Below are 18,478 nucleotides of genomic sequence, written 5' to 3' on the forward strand. Positions count from 1 at the left end.
CCGTGAATCTTGCTGAGTCATTTAAATTTTCTAGTTGAAAAGTGACAAAAAGCTCCTGTTACAAAATAGTGGGGTTTTCCCCAAACAGATCCTTTTAAATCATGGAGTACCAAGATTGTCAAAATGAAATAAATAACTATTCAGTAATGAATTTTAATTAAAATGTGATTAAAAAAAATTAAACACATAATTTACATGTACTTTAAGAAGAGGGAGGAACAAGGGATGATTTATCAGAGTAGAGGAAGAGTAAGGTGCGCATAGTTTGACTACAGCTTATGAAAAAGGTGAAGAAGACTACAAGGTTGTGTCACAGAAGAGAGTAGTTAGGCAGCACTGAATGGTCTGTAGGATGGCTTTAGATATAAAGAAGAGAAAGTACAGGAAAGTATTCTAAGGAAGAATGTCAAGAAAGAAAAAGTGGGATAGTCAGGGAGATGAGGAAAGTAGACGGGACCACTGGGATGCCAGGTGTACAGCAAAGAGAGGTGGCAAAGAAAAGTGCTTACAGTATGTCAGGCTGGGCAGGAGAAAAGGACTTCTGTCGATCGCCTCAGCACAGATCAAGCTGGAAAGGATGTGCAGCAGGTTGGTTAAGGATAGAGAATGAAAAAGTAGCTCTAAAGTACACAATGAAGCCAAGCTTATGTCGCCAAGTAAGCTGATGTCTCACAGTGAACTCTCATTTAGAAGATTAGACTCCTGAGTGTAGTTGTCAAACAGGAACTAGCAAGTAACAAACTGTGTATTCAGTTCTGAAATGACTCCAGACCACATCAGTGGTTTTTAAGTAACTGGCAAATGGCCTGTATTTGTATAGCACTTTACTTAGTCCCTAAGGACCCCAAAATGACCCCAAAGCACTTTACACTACATTCAGTCATCCACCCATATTCACACGCTGGTGATGGCAAGCTACATTGTAGCCACAGCCGCCCTGGAGCACACTGACAGAGGCGAGGCTGCCGGACACTGGCGCCACCGGGCCCTCTGACCACCACCAGTAGGCAAAGGGTGAAGTGTCTTGCCCAAGGACACAACGACCGAGACTTCTGATTACAAGACGAACTGCTAACTCTTGAGCCACGATCGCCCCGGCATTAGTCCTGCCCCCTGAATGTGATGGTTGACGATGACAGAAAAATAAAAATAATGCACTGCACGGGAAACATAACATAACAAATTAAATAGCGAAATAATAAAATATGTATTTTTAATTGATGTTTCAATCAATCAATCAATACTTGATGTTTTAATCAAGTATTTATTAATTAAAAAAATTAACTGATGACACATTTAATTCATTATTTAATAATGTTATTTTGGCACTCTTGATCCTCTTTTTTTTCCAAAGAACTTTATTCAGAATATTGCCATAAAACAGGTCAGAATTTTCTATCTTGTTAATTATTTGTAAAAAGTTAATGTAAATGGCAGTATGTTGTAGTTGAATTTCAAGCATACAAACCAATAATGTATAATAATAATAATAATACTAATGATAATGATAATAATAATAATGATAATAATAATAATAATAATGATAATAATAATAATATGGGAATTCTTTTTATAAATATGCCTAGATAGATGTGTTTAAATGAAAAATAAAATGACAACATTTATAAAAGAATTTCCTTTTGTAAATGTGTAGTGTGGCTATAATAATGAGACAGTTGTGTAACTGTCAAAATACATGTATATGTAGACAGTAAGGGCTCATTCGGCCGACTAATTTGGTAAATAATCATCGTCTACGCAAACAGGAACATTTAATAAAATGCACGGCTCTTATAATATATTTTTCTTTTAACAAAAGGCATTTTAAACACAGGTGTGATAAATTATTGATAAGTGTATCAGACATACCAGTGAACCAGTTTATCTCAGTGGAGCAGAGGATTGATAAACGTTAATAAGTGACTTTGTGTTTACACTGCAAGGACACATTCAAACAGCTGCTGTGACAAAGGCCAATCAGCAGCTTTAAAACAAGACAACAAGGGTCCAGTCTCAGTGTCCACACTAAAAAACATCACCTGTTTGTGTAGCAGGATTGCGTAAGTGTGAGGGATCATGGGAGCAGAATGGTCCCATGACAGAATTTCATGATATATTATGTGACATTAATTTGAAAAAAGCTTTGTTGTATTTCTTACTGTTGTGTTATGAGACTATTTATTTGCCATGTTTACATCTGAGCCATGGAGTTTCAGGGACTGACTGTCTGATTTGGAAGTTTTTTTTTTGCATTTTTGCTTGATGGTGCTAACGAGAGAACTATTCCTGAAAGAAATTACAAGACAGCTTGTACAAGAGTATCAGGCGCATTGAAGAATAAAGGTGGTCATGCTAATTAGTGGCTTTCAAACCCTGCAGAATTGCTTTATATACTGTATTTCAAACTGCAGAGAAGGACCAAATTAGTAATACTTGGCATGAACACTGGTAACTGGAATGGGCTGGCTCTTAGTACATCACTCACCACCATATCTCCAACTACAAGCACAAAGCTTCATGATACTTTGCCCCTCTGAGGGCCTGACCACAACTCCTACAGCAAGCAAGAGCAGCTCTCCTGAAGTGAATGAGTCAGTTTCAGACCAGGGGCAGTTTTAACACTTTTAACATTTTCCTTCATAACTCACAGGTCCATGAAAATACACTAGTCACCTTTTGACTAAAAACTACACAAATATGTGTACGACTACTAATTAGGGGTGCAACAATACATGTATCGATATTGAACCGTTCGATACAGTGCTTTCGGTTCGGTACGCATATGTATCGAACAATACAAAATTTTTAATTTATTTTATCAACTTGTCTTCTGAGTTAACGATAAAAACGATAACAAAATAACGCTGAAAACCGATAAAAACCCTGAAAACCATACATTTCACACCTGAGCCTCAACTCTCGCGGCCCGGTACCAAACGACTCACGGACCGGTACCGGTCTGAGGCCCGGTGGTTGGGGACCGCTGATTTAGACAGCCGTTAGCACATGATTCTTCTTATGGGGACCTGATATGTTTAATATGCTGCTGAGAATATACCCAAGAAGAAGGGTATAGCTTTTATTTTGGAAAGAGCCATTTCTCTGTAATAAACTCTCTTTTCCAAAGATGAGTGATTTCTCGATCTGATAGATTTATTTTTTTTTATCATTTTGTTGTTTCAGCAACATTAAATTTAAAAACTGTACTTTTGAGTTAAAATATATATTTATAATGTTAATAAGGCATGAACATTTTTTTGTATCGAAAAAATATCGAACCGTGACACCAAAGTATCGAACCGAACCGAACCGTGAATTTTGTGTATCGTTGCACCCCTACTACTAATTTGTTTCCACTAGTAAGGACAAAACAACAAAATCTATTTTAATGCACAGAATCAAATAGTATCCATAAAACCAATCGTATTAACCATCTGTATCTTAACACGAAACAGTCTTCTTTGTGACCAGATTACTGTAGTTGTGTCTAATAATGTAACTTTAAAAGATGTTCAGCCTATAAATTTTAGATGTCGGGTATTGTAAGGTGTGGGTCTCATTTACTAAATGGAGTGTAATAGAGTGTTAGTGCAATCCTGAAATGGTGCTCATAGTTGTGGTTAATTTTATGGGTGATTCACTAAAGTTAGGTTTTTTTTATTAACACAGGCAAAGTCAGGTCATTTTAAAATAAAGTGCAAAAAAACTGATTTTGGGGGGAAATTAAATAAAAATGCACAATTAGCATTAAGTTGCATGACACAAACACTGTTAAATCAATATGAATGATTCATTTGAATATTCTCTTCCTTATATTTTGTGCCTTAAGAAAGGAACACCCAGAAGAGATCAAGTAACAGATGACTAAAGATATTTGTTTTCCTTTAGCTGGGACAGACTCCACCCTACCCCGATAAGCACAAGTGGAAGGATAGATGGAGAACACAGAGCAGCTCTTAACCATAACACTCAACTTTATTTTCCTGATCCCTCCAAACTTTATTCATTGTCCAGGTGGTACATTCGTCCATACAGGCTGGCGGTGACCAGGCCACCCTTCATGTTTGAATGTTTCATGGTCACTCTCATGTCTGTAGCTTTCTCCAGACTCTCTGGCTGCTCCAGGAACATTCGGCTTGTCAGAATGGATGGGTACACGTATTTGGTGTCAAAGTTCCCCTCCAACAGGAAGTCCATTTTAGACTCTGCTTCTTCCACTTCCTGTCCACAAGAGCTCTGATCCAACCCTGCACAACGGACTATGGCACAAACCTGTAGATATTTGACATTTGGCAAATAAAAGTGAGCAGGGTCCTGGTCAGTTTCTAAAATTTTAAAAATATTACAAATTCTTTCATTCCTACCTGCAGTGCATAACGTCCATCAACGGTGTGCAGTCCTGCAAATGCGCCGAGAGCATAGAGCTCTTTATGGTCTTGCAGTAACCACCTGTACTGCAGGTGGCAGCAGAAAGTGCCGTTGCACACTTTAACGTCGCCTTTTGTCGCGTTTAAGAGGACAAATGTAAACGGGTCGTGGAACATGAAGGAGATGAAGGTGGGGTGAGAGGGATGGACCGAATCAGGAGAGTGATCATCACAGCTGTCTTGATGGCAGTGTCCAGAGTCTGTAGCCACTGATGATGCAGACTCACCACCACCAGCCTCCACCTCTTTGGCTGCACTTTGTTTTACCTCCAGTGGCTCCAAAACTGGCACTCTGGCCACCAGCAGCCTGCCCTCCTCTGGGTCTCCTTTCCAGGCATGGTGGTAGGTGGCAGAAAAAGGGGTATAGATGCCACTTCCTTTCATAATGCGTTGATCATTCCGAATGTTGGCAGCTAGTAGAGTGACATTGGCACCCAGACTGAATGCACTGTGAAACTGAACTGAATCCAGCAGGGGGAGCGTATTCATCCATGCTGTTGGAAAGATCAACTGACGCACACCCTTAAAAAGGCACAAAGAAGAAACGATGGCTATCAAAGTCAATTCCAGCAATGTTGGATATATATTCTGTGTGCGTATGTGATTATATTTTATACCATCTCCACCAGCACCACTGCAGGATCATGAAAGAGGATGTCAAAGCAGATGAAGAGGCCAAACTTCCCAGCAAAAGGTGTATCGAATGTTATGACTTCAACTTCTGGAGGTGTGTCAAAGGATTGCTCAAAGAAAAGGTTTTGTTTGTGGTAGCGTGCAATCAGGAGGCCGTCTGACCTGTATGAAAGAGGATATTTTAAACAGGTCACTAACAGCTCTTTTTCACTGATGCAGTCAGTTCAGGATATATTACTGAATGATATTTATGTCATAACAAAAGCGTGAGGCAAAACATAATCCGAGCAAATAATTTTGGGCACAATGAAATTCCTCGCGCATAAATTCGACAACTGTGCGCGTGGAACTCTGCAGCTGCACACACAAACAAGCCATCACACACACGAGTGTCTGCTCTGCATGCGCTGCTGCTGTTTCAATCTCTGGCAGGGAGCTCTCTGCGCTCGGAGAGAAATCCTGTTCGTGCGAATCAACTCACTTTTAACTTTGTTTGAAGGCGGAGCCCAAAGGAGGACGGCCTCCTAATGAGATTAGTCACTTTGATCGACACTTCAGGCTGCTGCGTTAAACTGAGTTACACTGTGGCAGCAACAGAAACGCTGTTTTAAGCCATATTTGTTTACAATTTGAAAAGTAAAGTTTGCCGAACTAATTATGAGCTGTTATCGTTGCTGTGCAGCAGTGGAAATACTGAAAACTGTCACTGGATTACTTTAATGTTGAAGAAATATTTTAAACCAGAAAATTCTGGTTCCAAATCACCATAATGAGAAGCCCACGTCATTCCTAAGAAAAAGGTAAAATTGTTTCTTAGTCAATTGAGTAAACTTAGTTTGTAAAAAGTGAACTAGATTAAAATTGTAGGGAGAAGATTGTAGACCTGCACAAGGCTGGAATGAGCTTGGTGAGAAGGTGACAACTGTTAGTGTTATCTACTAATTGAAAGATTGTAGATCTGCTCTACCTCCTAAACCACAGCCACTCGGTATCGATGTCTAGCCCTGGGACCACTGTCAGCAAGAACACCATTGGTAACACACTACGGCAGAAAGTAGCATAGTACCCAGGAAAGCATATGTACAGGTCTGTCTTAAGCTTGCCGGTGAATATCTAATTGACTCAGAGAACATTTGGGAGAAAATGCTGTGGTCATGTAAAACCAAAATCAACCCGCTGTGCTTGGAGGAATAGAAATGTTGACTCTAAACCAAAGAACACAATCGCCACAGTCAAGCACAGAGGTGGAAACATCATGCTTTGGGGCTGTTTTTCTGGGTACAGGACAACTTCACTGCACTGAGAGGGCAATGAACAGGGTCATGCACTGTAAAACCTTGGACGATAACCTTCCTTCAGCTAGAACATTGAAGATGGGTCGTGGATGGGTTGTCCTGACATGACAATGACCCAAAACACACAACCAAGGCAACAAAGGAGTGGCTAAAGAAGAAGCAAATTAACGTCAGGGAGTGACCTAGCCAGTCTCCAGACCTCAGTCCTATAGAAAATCTGAGGAGGGAGCTGAAACTGCAGGTTGCAAACCAGCAGCCAAGAAACCTAAAAGATTTCAAAGGTTTCTGTATAGAGGAGTAGGCCAAACCCCCCTCCTGAAATCTGCGAACTTGGTAACCAACTACAACAAATGCTGTACCACTGTGCTTGCCAAAAAGGGTTTCTTTGCCAATCATAAAGTCATGTTTTGCTTGGGGATCAAATATTTAGTTAACTTAATGCCATGAAAATCAATTTATTACTAAATATTTTTTCTGGATTTTTGGTTGATAGTCTGTCTCTTTCCATTCATTTGATTGGATGTGACCAAAATTACACATTCAGCAGTGGATCAAATAATTATTTCCACCACTGTAGTTGTTGTATTCAGTGTAGCTGGTATTTCTTGCAGTAGCTTCTCCAGTAGCTACTGACAAGAGAAGTTTCAACTCTGACTCTGTGGTGTTTTTGAAACTAGTGCCAACATTTTTTTGATGGAAATGTGGAGAACTGCTCTTTTATTTAGGCACAGGCACTGCATCTGTGGACAAGAAGTCATAGAAAAGTAAACCTTTTATTTGTCCATTCTCTTGATTTCCATATTAAGGGTTAACATGTACCTGAAAGCCACATTTGTGTTGAACTGCCAGCGCCCATCAGGAGGACAGGTGGAGGTGGGGCTGGTCTTCAGGGGACAGGGTTGCAGGTCGGGCATGTTGGCCACCAGGTAGAGGTTGTTACGACGAGCCATACAGCTCAATCTCTGGAGAACCTTTGAGTCACAAACATAATCAAATATGATGAGATTCAGACACAGTGACATGTTGTGAGAGTAGGGCATGTTACATCCAACAGAGTAGATGGGCCAGCTCCCCTGGGGCCCTGAAGATAAGAGTGCCCAGTCAAAGACTATCAGAGTTTTCTTGCCATCACAAAATCTAAATATATGATTGTGAACCTCAGTGTTGTTGTGTCTTTCCGGCTCCGTGCACGGATTCCAGCTCTCCTCCTGAGGGTCAGGAATGGTTTCCAGGTAGGCAGCGATAGATGACCGAGTGAAGTTAAATCCATGAATACCATCTTCTGGAAACACCAGGATCTGGGCCCCCTGAGAGTGAAACGAAGATGACAGAGAGAGATGAGGTCTGTTGCAGTAACTTTTGAGTTACTTATTTCTACTTGATCAAACGTCACACTGAATTTAGGAACATAAAATGATCTGTGTGATTATCTTCATCAGCTTTTCTCTCTGGATGTCTTTTTCTTTTTCATTCTTTCCTGGGGCGTAGTTGCCTGTCTCTCTCTACGTTTGATTCCATCTCTCTCCCTCAGGTATTCTCTGGTGAACTTTTTACAGCACTGTTAAAGTCAGAATTTTACATAAACACATTTACATACAAACATTTTACATGCATGTATGTACACACACACACAAACATGTATATAGGTGTGTGTATACACACATATATACGTATAGTTTGCAAAATAGTCTGCTCCCATGCGTTATGCCAGGACTACACCTCTGGTAGTGACAGTAAACTTCTTACAGGGTGAAGCATTAATAGCTGTGGAACATAATGCCCATATTTATGAGCGACTAACAGATATAAAGTGATACTAAAGGGTGGACAGTTGTCATATCAGACCATATGAACAGCAATTACCAGTTCAGTAAAAAGTCAGAGATAAAGAAGCCTTACTGTAAGGCTTTTGAATCATGTCTGTCTTGATTTTCTTCCGCAGTAGCCTTAACTGTATTAATTCTTATCCATTACAAGTTCATTCATTTGAAGGACATCTCAACAGAAGTTGCTACAATTCATTGAGTAATGCTATCATGCAACTAAAAACATGAAACACAACACTTAAATGTGTGCATACCTGCTGGGCTGCCCGGGCTGCCTGCTCCTCGTAGATATCCAGGTTTTTCTGCATGTGCTGCAGAGCTTCGTGGCGGGACACGGGTGTGCGGGGGTCCGGGTTCAGAATTACTTTGTGCTCGTACACAGCGGCAACATACGATGAGTCTGCAGTGGAGTCCGTTGGACCGATAACAGATGCCAAATAAACACTGACAACAGCCATGATGAACAACATCTTTCTTCCAGTTTCCTTCACACAAGGCATGCCGGCTGTGCGCTAACACACACCATTAGAAGAGGGCAAAAGTCCTCCACGAGGCACGATGACTCAGCTCAATTTTCTAGTTAAGACGTTACAAGAAGCTCCTTGTGCCAAGGAGTGTGATTTTCCAAAAACAGCCCCGAAGATGTGTTACATTAGCAGGAAACTTTAAAAAAACAAAAGCAAAACAACTTTATTTAGGACATTACTATACAACAGAAGATTATTTTGTACCGTCAATACTTTAAGTACATGCAAAAATAAATAACAGCACTCAAGGTCGGATGATGAGAAACTTTTAGTAGGCCGGGCTCTGAAATGTGATTGACCCTGAAACCTGACTGAAACTTCTCAAAAAGGTTTTGTTGTGAGGACAAAGTTAATGAAGAATGACTTTTTCCAAAACGTATGAAAGGAATGAAAGTTTAAAGATTTATTGATCATTTTTAGCAGAGGCTGAACAACCGCCTGCCTGCTTGAAGACAGATGGCATAACACTAGTAGACAAAGAATTGTTGATGATGGAGAGGATTCTTGGGCCTATTCCCTCTTTGCATTTGTGGTTGCCATCTTTGCAATTTCTCTTTCAATCGTTGCTTTTTCTTTTTTGTCATTTCATTTTCTCTCTTTGCCTCTTCTATTCCTTTTTAAATTTCTTCCAGGGCTCTTGGATTTCCAGGAACTTCTTCTTTGCTGTTTCAGTTTTCTGTTTTACAATGTCTGTGTTATTGTTTACTTTTTGATTTTCCATGTTTGCCTCTTCTAATTCATTTTTTACTTCTTTCTGCTCTCTCTGGAGTTTCATTAGTTCCCTTAGTTTCATTAGTTTGGTGGTCCATGTTTATCTTTCCATTTCCTTTCTCCCCTCTTTCAGTTCTGTTTGTACTTCTTGCATTTCAATCTTTGACTCTTGGGCTTGAGTTCTGCAACTTCTGCTTGCAGCTATACTACTTCAGTTGCTTTCATTGCCTTTTTTATTTCCTTTTTCTTTTTTTTAGGGCTCTATGAACTTCCTTCATTTCCATCTTTTCCTTGTCCGTTGCCTTCTTCACTGTTTCACTTTCCTTCTTTACCTTTTGTATTTCTTTTATCTTCTGCTTCAGTGCTCTCTGGACTTCAGTCATTTTCAGTTTTGCTTTTTCCGTTGTCTTCTCTGCTATTTCCCTTTCCTTCTTTGCCTTCTGGATTGCTTTGTTCTCTTTTTTCAGTTCTCTCTGGGTTTCCTTCAGTTCAGCCTTTGCATTTTTGGTTTCTTTGCTTCAGGCGTCTTCTTTTGCTCCTCTTAAATTGATCTCTGAAGCTCCATCAAAGCTCCATTCAGTAGCTGAGGTGTCTGGTCCCAAGAGGCTATAACGATGGCTATTCAACATCGTTACACAACACATTCGAGCTGCATGACGCAGATAAAGTGGCTAAATCATCTTTTTTGTGGTTTATTGTCTTCAAACCAGCAGACAAAGCCAATGGCATTCAGAAGAAGTCGGGGAAGAAATTTAGGCCGCATACGTGATGGCTTCCACAGTTCATTTTTTAGCTGTGCGGAAGTAAAGCTTACAGTCTAAGAAGTCACAGTGTTGATATCAAGCACAAAGAGAAAAGCTCACTTGTTTGAATTTATTTGCAGTCACAGTTTTAAACAATTCTGACAGTAAGCAGCTTTGATATAATTTGACACTAGATATCAGGTTTATGGGATTTTATTTAAAGGTTCCAATGAGGCCTCCTGCACGGCCACAGATGTGCTACACGCTAGAAGAGCTAGAAGCTCTACTCATGGAGAAACTCTTGGAGAAACTTGCTAAGCCTAAGAGGGGACAGGTAATCCAGCCCAAGCTGACATGACATAACCTCACATACAGCTCAGCCACAAAGTGAACTAAGTCATTTAGTTAAAGACAGCCTGGGACCAAATGCACCGAACCAGCCTGACATTTCTTCCTCTTAAGTTCAATGAATGGATGGAAGTTAAATGACTACAAACATAAAATCATAAAAGCCACTAGTACTGACACTGGAGTTCCCTGAAACTGACTGTTCATTGTACTGAGCCTGTATATAACGCACAGAGCTACCTGAGACACTGCACTGAATTATTGTTTCTATGATTCCACCTGACTGGTTTGAGCTCAGATATTCTGCTTTTTCCTTTCGGTAGATCAAAGCATCTCGTGTTGCTTCTGCTTCCATTTTGATGGAAGAAGAAGAATGCTTCAAGGAAGTGCACTGTAAAAAAAAAAAAATCCTAAAAAACCAGTAATATTCCGGCAGCTGGGGCGCCAAAATAATACCAGAAAATAACAGAAAATAACTTTCTCATAAAAATACGGTTATTTTCAGTAATGACAATACAGTTTGTTGCCCTAATTTTACATGGGATTTTGCCTTTTTCAAGTGCTTTTAAACATTAAATTAGGAACATTTTAATGTGATTAAACAATCAAATTACCTATAAACAAGGTCAATGAATGTGGCAATATGAATAATAATACTTAAATGTACAGAAATATACAGTTAACAGTTGGTTTAAATAATAATAATGGATTGCATTTATATAGCGCTTTTCGAGACCCTCAAAGCGCTTTACAATTCCACTATTCATTCACTCTCACATTCACACACTGGTGGAGGCAAGCTACAGTTGTAGCCACAGCTGCTCTGGGGCAGACTGACAGAGGCTGCCATATCGCGCCATCGGCCCCTCTGGCCATCACCAGTAGGTGGTAGGTGAAGTGTCTTGCCCAAGGACACAACGACCGAGACTGTCCGAGCCGGGGCTCGAACCGGCAACCTTCTGATTATAAGATGAACTGCCAACTCTTGATTCACGATCGCCCTAAATAATATCATTTGATGTAAAAAAAGTTTATAAGAATCATTTTATATATTTTTTCATAGTATTACATTTGAATTTAACAGTTCAATCTTTCAAATAACGGACAAATATTTGTGAAATTATGATACATTTGTGAATGTATTTTAACAATCTAAATATGCATATGTACAGACAAATATATTTAAAAATGAGAAAATTATGTTTGATTACATTTACAGTGATTTTATGTTATTTTACATTTGAAATGTAAAATCACAGTCTATTTATGTAAATTTAATGATATTCTAGAAGAACACAACAAAACTGTAAAATACACAGTAAAATACTTTTATATTACAATTTTTTTTACAGTGTGGCATTCATGGTCTCAGTGAACAGTGTGCCAATCGTGGTCACACATTGCACGTGATTTTCAAAGCAGCATGCCTGTTCACTGCAACAGTCAATACGTTGATCAAAAACTTTGAAATATGTATTGCTGTTTGGAGATGTGTAATGTTAGTGCATGCTAAGGTTTGTTATTGGAAATTGTTCAGTTCTGTTTTCTATTTCGATGACCACCTACACCACATGATGCTGCTTAAAAAGTGTTGTTTTCAGATCATTTCTTTTAAAATCTATGAAGTGTCTGTTCATTTTTTCTTCAAATTAGGTTTACATAAATGTCAGTGTTTCTTTTATGATGTTTTAATGCTTACACTACACTGTACACGTCTACATTAGGGACATTTCTGTGACCCATTTCTGAGAGGGGGCTGCTTGACAACGATTTGGAAGTGGATGCAAAAGCACATGGAGCGTGCTGCAATTTCCTTTTTAATATGACGGACTGAACACATATCTGCTTTTGACTATGCAAAGATTAATCTGATCCCATTTATACCCGTCTCTACTGTTTCAAGATTTCACTTTGTGTGTTTATGTTTATTTTGCATTTGTTGGGAAAGTCACTTAAAACAATGGGCAAGTGGCCAAATTCTCTGTGTCTTGTCCTGCATTCTTCCACAGTCTCTGTGCCCTGGAGTGGGCTTTCGAGCGTTTCCTCATTCATTGATGCACAAGTTTAAGTCAAGTCAAGTAGAGTTTTAGTGTCAACCCAACAATATGCACTCAAGTATACAGTGGGACGAAATATCGTCCTCCTGGTTCAAAGGTGCAAACTGTTAAAATAAAAATGGAAAAATTTGAAACATACATACATACAACTATAGAGAAATAAGATAAACTAAGAATAAGTACAACAGTATTGTACTTATAGTATATTTTTGTTAAAATATTTACTCTTTAGTATATATTAACCTCTGGATGTAAAATAATATATACAAAAAAAAGAAATTCTGAACCACATTTAGTGGTACATTTTACGTAGAGTCAGAATACTTTATTAATCTCTAAGGAAATGATGTAATTATACTGTAAGGTAATGACACAACTAGTCTATCAAAGTGTAGCTGCTATTCAATATAAGGACTTTCTTTTCTCAAGAGTTTTATAAAAGTAAATATGTTTCATAATAACCTCCACACCAGTGCAACTAGACAACCCCATAGAACGGCAGTATGTGCAGTCAAAGAATGGCACCAAGGAGCAAAGAGGGGACAAACAGACCCACGTCAAAGAACAAGCAGAGAGCCTCACCAAGGAGCATCAAGCTTCTAGGCTCCTGGAAGATCATCCAAAGAGCCTGTCAGATGAGCAGACTGAGAGGTATGCTACATGACCTAATGGATGAAATAAAACAACTAAAAAACTTGATAAACTTGATAAAGGAGAAGGACAAGAAAATAGACGACTTGGAACGGCGACTCGAGGATCTTGAACAGTACACAAGAATGGATGACTTAGTCATAAGTGGACTGGAGACGCAACACCGAACCTATGCCAGAGTAACAGCTGGCGGAGGTAAAGACGGTGAAGATGCCCCGGTTGAGGAGCTGCAAACGCTTGAACAGCAAGTGATAAAATTCCTTCAAACGAAGAATGTAAGTATTCAGAGCCATCATATCGCAGCATGTCACACGCTCCCCAGAAAAGACAGTAAAACAAAGCCAGCAATTATTCTTCGGTTTGTGAGTCGCAAAACAAAGATTGAGTTACTGAAACAGGGTAAGAAGCTAAAAGGGACCGTGTGTATTTAAATGAACATTTAACAAAAAGACTGCTGAAATTGCAAGACAGGCACGCAGCCTGAGAAAACAAAATAAGATACAAGCGACATGGACGAGGAACTGCAAAGTAATGATAAGACTAAATGGCACTCCAGAAGAAGCGAAAGTTGTGATGATAAGAGAACTCAAAGACTTGGAGCAATATAAATAATCAGGAATCTGCTATGGAATCTATTGGAAAAGTGACGACTGGATAATGAACAATGGTATGGAAAGTGTTTCTGGCCTTATGGCTCAAAAACAATGGGAAAAACAACAACAAAAACACATAAATGACAAGTTTGGACACAGATTATAGGTTTCCATTCAGAGATATTGAAGAGGAAGACTTTGATTATGAGAAGGACTGTCAAGGAGGTTATTTTGCCACACACGCTGAGAAGATGAACTTCAAAATGTTTAACTATGCAGAGCACAACATGCATGACCCTGAAACTAACATTGACCCAGATAATTACTTCTACAATAACAATAATAGTACTTGTGAGTACTATACAGATGACCAATTTAATATGAATATTAAAATGGCAAATGCATTGTCAGTCATACATTTCAATAGTAGAAGCCTGTATAAAAATTTCTCTAAAATTACGGAATGTTTAAGTAAGTTAAAAAGTTTAATATAATTGCAATATCAGAAACATGGCTCGATAATGAGAAAGTTAGTGAAATGGGACTGGAAGGATACGAATTATTTACAATGAACAGGGTGAATAAAAAGGAGGCGGTGTTGCTTTATATGTAGATAAAGTTTTGAAATGTAGTCTGATTGAATGTATGTCAAGCACCATAGACGACGTATTGGAATGTGTTACTATTGAAATCCATGTTGAAAAAGCTAGCAATATAATTATAAGTTGCATCTATAGGACACCAGGATCATGCCTTGACACATTCAATGAAAAACTTGCTGCTATGTTTAGCAACCTAAATGATAAAAAGTGCAAATAATTTGTGGTGATTTTAATATAGATTTGCTAAACCCAAATGGACATCAGAAAACAACAGATTTCATCAGTACAATGTATAGTAACTCCCTTTTCCCTGTAATTATAAAACCAAGTAGAATAACAATTGATACAGCTACATTGATAGATAATATATTCACAAATAAAATTGACCATGAAATAGTAGGTGGACTTCTTATAACTGATATAAGCGATCATCTTCCTGTTTTTGCAATTTTTCAAAATTATTTTGGGATTAAAACTAAAAAAAGAATCAAACATTTGATATGATACGACATAGAACAACAAGAGCCACTGCTGCCCTCCAGGCGGACTTAAAGGAACACAATTGGAATGAGGTTTTGCAAATGAAGATTCAAGTAGTGCATATGATGCATTCCTATCAACTGTAATTTCACTATATGAAAAACATTGTCCTTTAATGAAAATCACCAGAAAGCATCACAGATCAAATAAGCCATGGATCACAAAGGGGATAGAAGATGCATGTAAAATGAAAAATAATCTATATAAGAGATTCATAAAACTGAGGACAAAAGATGCTGAAATAAAGTACAAGTTATATAAAAATAGATTAGTAAATATTATAAGAACAAGTAAGAAAGAATATTACCACACATTATTGGAGCAAAATAGAAGTAACACACAAGAAACATGGAGGATATTAAATAGCATAATCAAAAGGGCTCAAAAATAAGAATTATCCAGACTATTTTAAAAAAGATAAAGATATTGTGCTTGATAAAACTAAAGACATTGTAAATGAATTTAATGATTTCTTTGTAAATGTTGGCTTTAATTTAGCAAAAGAAATTCCAGAGTCAAGAAATAATAATGACCTAAATAAACATATTACTCAGAATGTGTCCTCCATGTTTATTGGTGCTGTAACTCATAGAGAAATAATTAACATTGTGAAGACATTCAAAAATAAAAAAGTCCACTGACTGTTTTGGTATTGACATGAAATTAGTTAAGAGTATTATAGAATATATAGTGCAACCTTTTCAGCATACATTTGTAATCTGTCCTTTCGAACTGGTGTGTTTCCTCACAAATGAAAACAGCAAAAGTTATTCCAATCCATAAAAACGGAGAGAGATGTCAGTTTACCAATTACAGGCCAATATCACTACTCCCACAGTTCTCAAAAATTTTAGAAAAGTTATTTGTTAATAGACTTGATAAATATATAGAGAAGCATAATCTCCTAAGTGATAACCAATATGGCTTTAGAGTGAAAAGGTCCACTTCGATGGCAGTGATGGAACTTGTAGAAGGGATATCTAATGCAATAGATAATAAGGAATATACCGTTGGTGTTTTTATAGACTTAAAAAGGCGTTTGATACAATTGATCATTCTATATTAATGAATAAACTAGAGATATGGTATAAGAGGGATAGCATATAAGTGGATGAAAAGTTACCTGGATGACAGATATCAATATGTTGAAATCAATAATGTAAAATCTAATCAGTTGAAGGTAACTTGTGGTGTTCCTCAGGGCTCTGTGCTGGGCCCTAAATTATTCATATTATATATAAATGACATATGTAGTGTTTCCAAACTGTTAAAATGTGTATTGTTTGCTGATGATACCACTCTGTATTGCTCAGGTAAAGACCTAGAACAGCTTCTGACTACAGTGGAAAAGGAGTTAAATATATTAAAAACTGGTTTGATGTAAATAAGTTATCATTAAATATAAAGAAAACAAAATTGATTATTTTTGGCACTAGACAAATGAAAAATGTATCTAAAATCAGGGTTAATGGAATTGAAATTGAAAGAGTGTTCGAAAATAAATTTCTTGGAGTGCTAATTGATGATAAGCTGAGCTGGAAGTCTCATATAAATCATGTGACAACAAAAATGTCAAAAACCATTGCTATTCTCTACAAAACAAAGCATGTCCTGAACAAAAATCATTATACACACTTTATTGTTCTCTGTTGCTTCCATATATGACTTATTGTCTGGAGATATGGGGTAATGCATATAAAACAAATACTCTTCCTATTTTCAAGTTACAAAAAAGAGCTATAAGAATTATAAATCAATCAAACTATATAGAACCAACTAACATTTTGTTTATTAATCTGAATACCCTGAAATTTTATGATTTAGTCGAATATAAAATGGCACAGATAATGTATAAAGCACAAAATAACTTGCTTTGCCGCAGTATTCAGAAGCTGTTTAAAGTCAGAGAGAGTCAATATGACTTAAGGGGAACAGATGTCTTTAAAACAAACAAGATAAGGACAAACATAAAGCAAAGATGTGTTTCTGTTAGAGGAGTTAACCTGTGGAATAGTTATGACAATGATTTGAAAAGGTGTAGTTCATTTTCCTTGTTTAAAAACATGTTTAAAAATAGAGTATTAGAAAAATATATTAATCAAGAATGAAAAGAGCAAAAATAATAATTCTGAAACTCTTGATTGTTTTGCTTTGATGTAATTATCTAAGGTGGAAAAAATTTTTGTTTGTTTGTTTGTTTGTTTTTGCTTTGCTTTCTTTTATTCTTTGCTTGAGCCCTGTGTACAGGAGCTGCATGCAAAAGATTTTTTGTTAAAAGGGTTGGCATAATAAGCAAATGCTTCAGCCAATACCCTTTGATTAGCCTTGTCTCATGATTTTTTTTGCTTTTTGGTAATCTTTATTTTGTATTCTGTATGCTAATCAATAAAAATCAATCAATCAATAAAAAAAAAAAAAAAAAAAAAAAAAAAAAAAAAGAGTGTTTTTGTTTTAGATCTTGTTCCTTTATCTCCTCTTTTTGTTCCATGCTCCCAGTATTTCCAAAACAATAAGAAGAGAGAGAAGGACCTCTCCAACAACCTCTACCGACTCCTGTTAAGCCCACAGACCAGCCATCTCTGCAATCTCTTCATCCAACTGCTAGCCATGTCATCTGCCAGGCTTTAAAATAAGAGGAGAAAGAGTAAGTTTTGTTTGGCATGGTATGTCTTAAGATTCTTACGTTTGTTGCATATGTTGTTCTAGAGAAATTACAAACCAGTGCACAGTATTTTGTTCACGAGTTATTTTGCTGCATTTTGGTGGCCACTCTAAAATGATTCTGGTTAAATACGGTCAGGCCCTGACTTAAGAGGACTTTGTGATTCACCTTGATTTGAAACTAAAACTTACTTTGAGAGAAATGTTCAAATATGCAAGTCACCTCACCAACTTTCCCTTTTTGAATAAAAACTCATATTTGATTTCTTCTTCAGTGTATTCAGTCTCTATTTTTTTAATGTAATTTTTCATATCTTGGCCTGTCAAAAATGTATTCGGCAGAACGTTTATTAACAACAACAACAACAACAACAACAAAAATAATAATAATATTTTTTTGTTAGTATTATTACTATAAATGTCAAATGTTTAGGTGAATTTTTCACAGAGGATGACCGAGACTCCAAACATTACTGTGAAGTCACGCTTCTTTTCTTGTTTCTGTGACCTCAACATGCTAGTGGACTTGAAGTTATTTCCACTTTAGGTATGTATTTAATTTAATAAAAACTATGTGTTAAATGTCTTAAACCGTGGACATTAGCTCTAGCTGATTCCAGATTATGCTGCAGGTCTCTTACGTAAGCAGCATCTGTTTCAATAATCAGAAGGTTCAATAAATCTGGCAATTATTTTTTTGTGAGTCAGGCTTTTCCTCTTAGTACCACATGCACCTGTATAATGAGATCTCTGTCACTTCACCAAACTGAATATGGAATATGAATACAATATAACTTTAGATCGGTAAGTTCATATTTAAAATTAAATTGCAACTTCTTTTGGAAAGAAATTTCCTCTTAGATG

At 37.3% G+C, this 18,478-nt stretch overlaps 1 protein-coding gene and 1 long non-coding RNA gene across 2 annotated transcripts; one reads left to right on the forward strand and one right to left on the reverse strand.

Moving 5' to 3' along the window:
• Positions 1-3,956: 3,956 nt before the first annotated feature.
• On the reverse strand, positions 3,957-8,703 carry LOC116333671 (biotinidase-like). The gene is made up of 6 exons (XM_039605113.1): positions 8,436-8,703; positions 7,513-7,662; positions 7,175-7,326; positions 5,045-5,222; positions 4,365-4,949; positions 3,957-4,272 (listed from the first exon to the last, which is right to left on the reverse strand). Exons 1-6 carry the CDS (start codon positions 8,679-8,681, stop codon positions 4,000-4,002), a joined length of 1,584 nt encoding a protein of 527 aa, XP_039461047.1. The 5' UTR covers positions 8,682-8,703; the 3' UTR covers positions 3,957-3,999.
• LOC120435450 lies at positions 5,639-17,882 on the forward strand. Its single transcript, XR_005609736.1, has 3 exons — positions 5,639-5,860; positions 7,556-7,697; positions 17,450-17,882. It is a non-coding gene; the product is annotated as an uncharacterized LOC120435450 (long non-coding RNA).
• Positions 17,883-18,478: the final 596 nt, after the last annotated feature.

The sequence above is a fragment of the Oreochromis aureus genome, linkage group 22 (genome assembly GCF_013358895.1).
Source record: "Oreochromis aureus strain Israel breed Guangdong linkage group 22, ZZ_aureus, whole genome shotgun sequence".
NCBI classification, from domain to species: Eukaryota; Metazoa; Chordata; class Actinopteri; order Cichliformes; family Cichlidae; genus Oreochromis; species Oreochromis aureus.

What these genes read in the sequence shown, in the direction of transcription:
- LOC116333671 (XM_039605113.1), bottom strand. Translation starts at nt 8,681, where the DNA reads ATGCCTTGTGTGAAGGAAACTGGAAGAAAGATGTTGTTCATCATGGCT. An exon ending in CAGCCCGGGCAGCCCAGCAG is followed by an intron (nt 7,663 to 8,435) that starts GTATGCACACAT and finishes TTTCACTCTCAG; the next exon opens with GGGGCCCAGATCCTGGTGTT. An exon ending in ATGGACGTTATGCACTGCAG is followed by an intron (nt 4,273 to 4,364) that starts GTAGGAATGAAA and finishes AAATATCTACAG; the next exon opens with GTTTGTGCCATAGTCCGTTG.